The 10,709-nt window shown below is 38.3% G+C and overlaps 1 protein-coding gene across 1 annotated transcript in view; it reads right to left on the bottom strand.

Annotated features, from left to right (window-relative positions):
- Window positions 1-10,709, bottom strand: part of Xpo4 (exportin 4) — an 84,990-nt gene that overhangs the window by 54,513 nt on the left and 19,768 nt on the right. The window contains exons 3-4 of the mRNA XM_028787215.1: window positions 8,045-8,186; window positions 4,453-4,591 (exon numbers count right to left, since the gene is read on the bottom strand). Of these exons, the coding sequence (XP_028643048.1) occupies window positions 4,453-4,591; window positions 8,045-8,186 (281 nt within the window). The remainder of the gene's footprint in view (window positions 1-4,452; window positions 4,592-8,044; window positions 8,187-10,709) is intronic.

Genomic DNA, 10,709 nt, shown 5'->3' on the forward strand with positions numbered 1-10,709 from the left:
CCCCCCCCCCCCCCCCCCCGACAGATTGCCTTCCCACTTCACAAGCACAAGATACTAACTCCAGCTGACAAAATAAAATACTCTTGTTCAGGGGGAGGACTGTCTCTTATAATAGCCTGGCTCTTGCCTCAGGATCTTTATTACCAAGAATAAACTGTATGAAAGGTTGCCACACTATATAGCAGACCTCCAGCTGCTCTTCTAAGAAAACATCAATGAGACTTTGCGATAAGGGAGATTAACTTGGCTATCTCATCCAGGGGCAGCCCTGGGTAGACAAGTGAATTTCACACCCACTTCTGCCCAACATGAAAAAGACGGAAAAGGAGGCTTAACTATCTTTCAGAATGATTTAACATAGGCTTATTACTTTCAAAGGAAATAAGGCAAACATTAAATAGATTAAATTTTTAGTTTGTATGTCAGCCTAAAAAATAGCCTAAGCTACTCTTCTAGGAAGGAGTTTCCCTAGTCCTCTCAAACTAGTATTGACAGTAGGCCCAACAGTTCTCAGCTGAGATGAAATAATCACAGTACCCATCACAACCACGGAAGTAAGACAGCCTGCTCACAAAGATGAGCATGAAATGACATAGTTATTAATTGTATATGTGTGATTATATCAATAACACACCATGGCACATGGAAAGCTATACTGTCTAAGAAACACTCCTTTAAAAAAATTTCTATGTCCTATTCTGGTTTGCTATTGTTTCATCTTATTTTATTATTATTTGTAGATAACTTTTGTATTCTAATTACAAAGAAAGTGTGCAAATTTGGGTGGGCAAGAAGCATATGGGAGCCGGGCGGTGGTGGCGCATGCCTTTAATCCCAGCACTTGGGAGGCAGAGGCAGGTGGATTTCTAAGTCTGAGGCCAGCCTGGTCTACCGAGTGAGTTCCAGGACAGCCTGGGCTACACAAAGAAACCCTGTCTTGAAAAAAACAAAAACAAACAAACAAACAAAAAGGCATATGGGAGGAGTTGATCGAGGGGAAACCATAATCAGAATATATTATATTAAAAAAGTCTATTTTTCATTTTTCAGCCCGGCAGCGGTGGCACACGCCTTTAATCCCAGCACTTGGGAGGCAGAGGCAGGCAGATTTCTGAGTTCGAGGCCAGCCTGGTCTACAGAGTGAGTTCCAGGACAGCCAGGGCTACACAGAGGAAACCCTGTCTTGGGGGGGGGGGGGGGGGAGAGCCTATTTTCAATAAAAAAAAATAAACTAAAACAATGGTTTTATGAAGGCTAAAGACCTAGCACAGTGGTAAAACAAGGCACTGTAATCAAATATCCTCTCCCAAGGTTTTACACATTTATGAAACTTTCCATAAAATGATCTGCAAGAAACCACAATCATGATAATTCTTTAAAGCATTTAAAGGAAAGCTAGTGTACTGACCATGTTAGTTTTTAGATATATAATCAGCTTTCACTAGTAGATATTGTCTTCTGTGTTTCAACACTTAGAGTAGTTATATAGGGTGATTTATTAGAGCTTATGTTCCCAAGATTTTCAAAGAATGGGTTGAGAGGCTGCTAGGTAGATGATCAAACACTTCTGAATGAGCCCCTCAGATAAGACTAGGACATCTGCTTTACATACTAAAGAATACCTAGACAATATATAGTATGTATTTGTTCCAGGTAAGAAGGTAATGATTGGCAGAACCGTAACTAAGTATGACCAAAAAAGTTGCTCTGCAACTGCTACCTGCCTCAAAACTCATGTAAGGTTCATGAGACCAGTAGACAGTAGAGCTCATACACGGGGAGAGACAACCAACATCAGGATTTGAACGGTAAGCAGTCAGACTATAATTTCCAGCCAGTGAAGGTCCGTGGAACTGCCATTTCTAGAGGTAGTAGAGGGGAAGTGAGTTCTCTGACTTCATAGCTCCTAAGATCAACTCTTCTATCCACAGAAAACCATCAACTAGGGCCAGCAGCATGACTCAGAAGGTAAAGGTACTTGCTGAAGAAAAGAGCTGATTCCCGGAAGTCATCCTCTCAGCACACATGCCCTGGCATTCACACATGAACATGCATAAAACAGTAAATGGAACTTCAAACCAGCTAAAGAGGAAAGCCGTCAGATGATTTCTCTCACTGCCGCCTATCTCTTCACGGATCACATAGAACTACCAAATACACGGTTCTGGCCACCGACTTTCAGCATGCTACTTTCCTACCAAAGCTCTAACCAAGTCTTCTGAGGTTATTTGTATCTCTGAGACTAAGGAACCCTTAAATTTTTAACCATTCCCACAGATTCTTCACCATCCAAAAAGAAGATACATTAAAACATTTTACTGGTCTGCAATCTAGGTGTGTGACCACAATGTTTGTATTTTACTTACCATATAAACAGAAAATATTTAAGTTTCTTTTTGTTTGTTTGTTTGTTTTTCGAGACAGGGTTTCTCTGTATATCCCTGGCTGTCCTGGAACTCACTCTGTAAACCAGGCTGGCCTCGAATTCAGAAATCCGCCTGCTTCTTTCTGCTTCCCAAGTGCTGGGATTAAAGGCATACGCCACCACTGCTGGCCAAATATTTAAGTTTAATGTTACAATGTGGTCAGCAAAACCACTTCATGCTATCATTAAAAATGGTTCCACCTCCAACATACTGAGTTGCTAATAGACTTTCTTGGTCTTGTTAATTAGAAATTTTATTTTAAAAAACAAAATCTTCTTGCATACAGTGGTACATGCCTTCAATCCCAGGACATGAGATTAAAGAAAAAGTTCAAGAGTTCAAGTCCAGACTATTACACAGTGAGTTTCAGACTAGCCAGTAACAAAGCAAGACCCTAACTCAAAAACTGTGTGTGTCAGGGGAGGGTGTGTGCAGGGAGTGGGGTATTTGTGTGGGGTGGGGGTGGGTGGGGTCTTGGCTTTGACTATTTAAAGAATATGAAGGATATTAATTTATCCAAATGTATGTACTAGGGATATATCACAATGTTCTGTAACTGCACTGTCTGTTCTAGCATTTGTAGACTATGTTATTCTACAAATATCCGTGGCTTAGACAAGTCTTATTGTCAATTTCCCATGAATCACTTTTTGTATTACATCAAATCTACTCAAGGGGAGAGGAAGAAGAAAACTGGGTTCCCAGAATGTGCTCACCCCTAAAAAAGGCATGACAATTTACCTGTGCAGTGCTCAGAGGACAAGAGCAAGTTGCAACACCCTGCACTAAAGCCCCAGTTGGAAAAAACAAATCCAATCCATAGAGCATTAGCTACAGGTCTCAATGCCAGTTCCAGTCCAATCCTGTCCACTGTAACAGGTCAGATTATCAAAATGCAACAGGATGTCCCAAAGCAAAATCTAAAAGGGGAGCAGTAACTCAACCCAGAGCATCCAGGGCACACTGATCATCGGACTACACACACGGTCATTCCCAGGAAAGAAGACTACCAAGTCCATACAAGTGATCTGACTGCCATTTTAAAACTATTCTAACACTACCACAGTTCTACATCAGAAACAGAAACAGCTTCAGTACTCAGCAGCACAGCACTTGCCCTGCCTGTGTGTGCAAGGGTCTGGGTTCGAGTTCCACTACAACTAATAAATAAGTTCCACATCTCTTACAGAAGGGTCCCTGAAAATTGTATAGCCTCACACATAAATCTCTCAAGTAATTTTTAAAAATGAATTGTGACAGTTAAAAAACTACTGAGAATATTTAAAGATTAGATACCTAAGAATCAGAATGGCCAGGTACTACTAACTCCAGTTCTACAGGGATCATTCCAGGGATCAGAGCTGGTCAGTAACATAGCCTCTGGTGAGGGATTTCTCCCTAAATGTGGACAGGGCAGAAAAATCATGCTCCTTTTTCAAGAACAATGGCCTAACATCCGCTCACCAGATAGAACCACCTGGAAGTCATTGTATAGCTAATAATTTTTATTATGCCAGATACCATTTATATTTAACTCAACCATTTCTATAATTATTGGTACCTTCCAAGGCTTATTAAAATTTGAGGTAAAGAAATGTTCAAGAGAATGATTAAAAATATGAAAAAGACAAGTATGGTGGTATATGTCTTTAATCCTAGAACTCAGAAGTCAGGGGGAAGCAGGCAGATCTCTATGAATCCCAGGCCAGTTAGGCCTATAAACTAAGTCCTGGTCTTTCCACACACAGAAAAAGAATATCATGGTGTATTAACTCATCATGTTTTACAATCAATTAAAATGATTATGAGCACAGTGGCAACACAGAAAAACAGACTCAAATGAAAATGCTAAGTATACTATATCTGTATTACACACATATATTTAAAGATCAGCAGAAACATCTGAACAAATAAAAACATGGCACATTAGTGTGCATGTCTTCCTTTTATACTACTATTGCCAGAATGCAATTAATGATAGGCAAAATAAAAAATATTTATAGATACAAGCAGTCAGCATACTTACCACAGTGGGATTGCCACTACTTATCAACTGGCTGACTTCATGAAATATGCTTTTGCAGTCAATTGATTTATCTAATGATCCTCTTTTTACAATTACTGCTACTGCTAATAGAATCTGTTCCCGAACATACTTTTGGAGGCTGCAAAACATAAAAATTGTGAAAACATTTACCTCTATCTAATATAAACATTCACAAGTTTCTTACTATACCAGAAGCTTCTAATAATACCACTTAACCTGAGAGTAGTATAATCTACCAAGTTATAGAAAGACTCATACACTTAGCTCTGTTCCTTACTAGTTGTGCAACCCAAAATCTTGGTTTTCTCTTCTTTAAAATCGAGACAACAGTCAGGATTACTGTAAAAACTAATGTTCTACCCTAATCTGAGCTACACAGGTAACTTCAGGCCAGGTTGGGCTGTATACCACAAGACCTTGCTTCAAAAAAAGCAAATGTCAAACAACAAAACATGTTTAACCCTAGGACTGTGTCCACTACACACATATTAAACACTTTAGGCAGTGTCCAAGACATACTAACTCAGTTCCTCACTGAGTACTCATGGTGGGAATATCACTGAGATTAAGATAATTCTGATTTGACATCTGTCTCCAACCAGCAGTACCTCAACCCTGTTTAATGAGTAAACTTCAAGGTCTAAGAAAAGTGTGTCACTTCTGGATGACAGTACAAACACTCATTCCCAATCAAGCATTCTGTAAGGCCTATACATCACAGGGGCACAGAGACTTAAATGCCTTTTCAGAACCTCTTCTCAAGAAGAGGTTAGGATCCAAAAACACCAACCTTAAAATACAACATCTCAAATGCCACAAAGATGTAACCTGTGCCCTAGGGACAAGCTACATCCCTTACCAAGGGCAACAAGACCAAATGTAGCTTTCCTGGAAAAGTCCCAGTGTCCTGTTGTCCTGAGTAATTATTAATAGTGCTGACTTTTACTTTTAAAGGTATCCCAGTTTGGATACAGTTATACATATAGTCATGTGCTTTTAAAGTCCGACGGCCAAGGCCACTGTGCTCTCTGACTTCATTCTTTCCATACACTCAATAGGCGGGCATATGGAATGTCTCAGTCCCTAGCTCAACACTTTTATGCTTCCAGCCCTACGAACTTCTATTCCCTCTGCCAAAACTGTGATGTCACTTTCTCCAAAGTTATTACTAAAGGCTCCCAAGGCACCAGCCATGTGACATGACTCATCGGTTACTACTACTTAACACTATCCCGAAAAATCAACCAACCCACTCTAAGCACACTAGTGTATATAAAACTCAGGATTTGCCATATAGAAGGCATTTATTAATAATTTCAAACATGTGTCCCTATATCAAGACTAAAGTCAAAATATTCCTTCCATATTTTTGAGCCAGAGGTGGTAGCATGTACCTTTACTACCAACACTCGGGGGGCAAAAGCTAGTAGTGGACCTCTGGATGCCAGTCTATCTAGTCCACATAGCAAGTTCCAGGCCAGCCAGAACTTCATAGTGAGAACCTACCTTAAAGAAAAAAATCTCAGCCAGGCAGTGGTGGCGCACGCCTTTAATCCCAGCACTTGGGAGGCAGAGGCAGGTGGGTTTCTGAGTTCGAGGCCAGCCTGGTCTACAGAGTGAGTTCCAGGACAGCAAGGCCTACACAGAGAAACCCTGTCTCAAAAAACAAAAACAAAACAAAAAAAAAAAAAAAATCTGGACTGAATGACAAATAACATATTTTGATAGCACAAGAAAGCATATGTACAAACATCTTGATTACATACACATTATTATATACATATACAATATCACTTTACATCACCCCAGCTCTGCAGAGTTCTAGGTTTCATGGAATAGAGTGGGGAAAGACTGTCAAGGAGCCCAGAAATTCTATTGTAATGCATACCCTGACTACTTAGGAAAATTGCTCTGTTGTGAGCTGACTCAAACACATAAAAAAGTGTTATTAAATCACTGTTCAAGTAAAGTAAAAACAGAATAAAATCCCAAGAAAATAAAAAGGCTTTTTGACAATAACTAGGCCTCAGGTTGGGGGTTACCACAAAGATTGCTCTTCAGGAATAGGGGCCTAAATACTAAAGCTACTGTAGCATTGTTTTCCTTTTTCTTTTTTATATGCGTGTACTATCACTGTCTTCAGACACACCAGAAGAGGGCATCGGATCCCATTACAGAAGGTTGTGAGTACGGTACCATCAATGTTCCTAACTGCTGAGACATCTCTCCAACCTTTCTTTTTCTTTTTTTTTAAAAACTAATTAGTTAATTTTAATTTTATGTACATTGGTGTTTTGAGTCCATGTACATCTATAAGGATGTTGGATTCCCTGAAACAGGAGTTATAGACAGTTGTAAGATGCTAGGTGATTGCTAGGAATTGAACCCGGATCCTCTGAAAGAACAGCTAGTGTTCTTAACCACTGAGCCATCTCTCTAGCCTCTGTGGCAGATATTTCTTTTCTTTTTTCCTTTTTTTTTTTTCTTCCAGTTTCTAGGGATAGTTTCATACTACAGGCCAGTCTAGCTTTGTCTTGCAGCATTCCTTCTGCCTTAGCCTTCCAAATGCTGAAATTAGAGGCATGATATACTACTCCTAGCTTAAAATTACAATATAAAACAAAACCTGAGCTACATACCCAGCCCCTAATCTTTTTTTAAAGTATTGTTATAGATAAACATGGTTAGTTCCTTTATTATATAAATATAAACATGAAGATTTCTCTCAACTTTAACTACAAGAATATATTATCAAAATTTATTTGAAATTATTTTGCCAGTATAGATCAAGACAACCATCTAATATAGCAAAAATCTATTAATTCCATAAAGAATCAATGTATAGTCTTTTTTTTTTTTTTTTTTTTGGTTTTTCGAGACAGGGTTTCTCTTTATAGCCTGGGCTGTCCTGGAACTCACTCTGTAGACCAGGCTAGCCTCGAACTCAGAAATCCGCCTGCCTCTGCCTCCCAAGTGCTGGGACTAAAGGCATGCGCCACCACTGCCTGGCCGTATAGTCTTATAAGAATGTTTAAACATTAAAGAAAATTCACTTTACCTCACTCCTGAAATTTGATCTTTTTCAAAATAAACAAAGAATTTAATGTTTTTTTTCCTAAAATATTTTCTATACATATTTATATGTAACACTTGATGGTTTAATTACTTCCTCTCCCTTTCTGGGACTATGCAGCTATATCTCACAATACTCAGCCTATGCTAAACTGCCTCTACATATATTCAAAGAGATAAACTATCCTACCAAGCATCTAAGAACAAGAAAATGTATGTTTTGACAGTCAAAAGTTAACTTTAATTTATAATCAAATTCTTCAAAGTTCAACAAGAACAATATCACATATTTCTTTACGATTAGAAACTTAAGTAAAAGGTACAATTTTTATAAAGTATGAAAGCAAGCTATAATCGTGCATAAATTTTCAAACTACAAGTTCTAGCACAGAGCTTGCCCATAAACACCACCATTAAAAAGAAGGGTTGTCTGGAAGGACAGATCATAGAGGCTGAACAGAGCCTCCTTTATTTTAGCAGTGCCACCCCAGATACTCACTTAGGCCTTTGCAAGACATAGGTTAGGAGGAATGTTCTCAGTGACTCGATGCTGCCTTTTTCCAAGAGAACCCACTCTCGGACAACCGCTTCCATAATGGCTGTGGCAGCTTGAAAAAGGACATAGTCCACTTTACTGGTTTCTGGGAAGAAAATTAAAAACCCTCTTTAAGCAGCAGTTCATGTTACTGTGTGTGCTTTGCATTTATTAATTTTAAGACAGAACTTTTCAGACAAGGAATAAGATGGTTACCTGGTCTGGTTTTAATCCAGTGACCTTGCTCTAGCACCACAAAGAGGTTAGTTCCTCTCAGAAGACACCTCAGGCAGGTGGCAGCTAATCACCGATCACAATTTTCACAAACTTTCCTCACCTCTCTTCAACTGTTACTTCCAAAGCATGAAGAACTAAAAAATAACACAGCTTTAAAAAGTAAAAATAAAAATATGAAGCAATCAGAAAGTGGACTAAGAGATTCTCACCCTGTGCAAAACTGGAAATTTTTATTGGAAAAATATCTTATTAAACCAGTCTTTGAACATTACTATTTGTGATGAGCCATGCTATTTAAATATTGTAGCTTTTAAATAGGTAAGCATTCAGCAAGATGACCCACCTCAATAGCAAGTTCAGAAATAAACAACCATATCCAAGTTCTTTGTTTCAAAATGGTCAAATATAATGAGCCACATTTACACAAGGTGAGAAGTTCTTGTTAATTTTCTGATTGCAGTACTGATCAAACTGAGTAAAATCCCGATGCTACACTTAGAAAGACCCACCCTACCTGACAAGGTATAGTATCTGAGCTAAAACCTGAGTCAGGAAAAAATAGAAAATTAACACCCTAAAAAAATATTTTATATTAATTTTCTATTTTTTCTGTTAGTGTCTACTGCTATAGTTTTTAAACAGCACTATCAAAAAGGAGAAACAGTCAAAATGAAGTCAAGAAAAAGTAAAAATTCTCTGAAGGTCTAAAAAACTAACCATGTGAAACTCATAATAAAGTCTGATTAGACTCCAGATTATATGCCAAGAACTGCATATGAGTATCTGAAAGCCGTGAGAAATTAAGCTTAGGCCTAAAATGGTGCCTTTGATCGCTCAGATGAGCAGGAAGTATAGTTGGGCACTGTTTCTAGCTCAAGCTCATGTCATTAAAAATGTTACCAATGTTCTTAAGACATTACCTGTGAAGATACGGGTATACCTGCATAAGAGCATGCCATTGTAGATAGGAGGTTTTAGACAGCAAAAGTAGAAAGAACCAATCTGGGCCTTCTGTCTCTAAGGTTTGATTAGTCCTTGCTACATTAACATGAATTGATTAAGACAATGACTGGAAGTCACAAAAACTTAAAAACTTTATGATATAATAAATGATTAATTTTAAAAATGAATAGTTTCTGAAAACGTGACCTTCTTATAATTTCTTTTTTAATTTTCCAGAAGGGAGGATAGAGCAGTAGGAAGTTTGTCAGAGTCAAGCAATTTTAGCCAGAAACAGGTTATCTCTAAGGTTATCTCCCTTAAGAAGAAATAGGACTGTCTGATAAAGGTGAGTTATATAATCTCACCACAGATTTCCTTTGGAGAGGATGTTGTTTATCTTCACTTCCATCTACAATGAAATTCTTAACTACAGATTTTAAGAAGGCAAAAATATGAAAACCTCACAGAAGGTTAAAAACAGCAAAGATCATCTTATACAAGTGCTCCATCTTATAGCTGAAGAAACTGCTGCCCAACAGAGAAGAAATGTGACATCACATGGCTACCTATATAACACTAATCCTTGTTAAGCATGCACTCGCATAGGTGAGACCAAGAAGGTACCTTCTGTCAGCTGAGTACTGAAACACATGTATTTTAAATTAAGTGTGCTTGCATCCTAGCCTTTTTCTGTCTTACACAAGAATGACACTTGAAAGTTTTCAAGAGACCCTTCTTTACTTTTCTTCAACACCTATCTAAACATGGCAGGAAATGAGGATCTCTAACTTACTATAAGAAGCTGTCCTAAGGATGAAGAAATCCTGGAAAAGAAAGCCAAATTCCAAGTTGAAAAGTAGAACTTTTCCTAAATGAGTATTACATTTTCTGATAAGCACTACTATTAGCCTTCAAAGAGTGCATTTACACACAGCATATATGTGTAAAAGAAGCTAGAAAGCTCTGCACACTGGCCAGTACTCATGGTCAGAGCTTCTGCATCCACGCAGGCCTCAGTCTCACTCTCTGCCATGAAGGGGACTGACACTAACTCACAACTCAGCTACAACTTCTCACATCCCTCCAGGAAGAGCTGCTGCTGGCTACCACAGTGCTATGATAAACTACTTGAGGCTTCTTTGGAGAATGCCTTCTTTGCTACCACAGTAATTTCAATGATTATGGAACTATAAGTCATTTTTATTCTGAAATAAAAAAATAAATTATATTTTGTCTGAAACATGATAGTACCCTTTGAAAAAACTGAAGTAAAATTAATAATAAAGAGAAACTAATTTTAAAAAGGTGTTCTACCAAAAAAAAAAAAAAAAAAAAGAAAAGAAAGAAATGCTGCGCAGTGGTGGCGCACGCCTTTAATCCCAGCACTTGGGAGGCAGAGGCAGGTGGATTTCTGAGTTCGAGGCCAGCCTGGTCTACAGAGTGAGTTCCA

This window comes from Grammomys surdaster, unplaced genomic scaffold (assembly GCF_004785775.1).
Source record: "Grammomys surdaster isolate TR1022 unplaced genomic scaffold, NIH_TR_1.0 125617, whole genome shotgun sequence".
NCBI classification, from domain to species: domain Eukaryota; kingdom Metazoa; phylum Chordata; class Mammalia; order Rodentia; family Muridae; genus Grammomys; species Grammomys surdaster.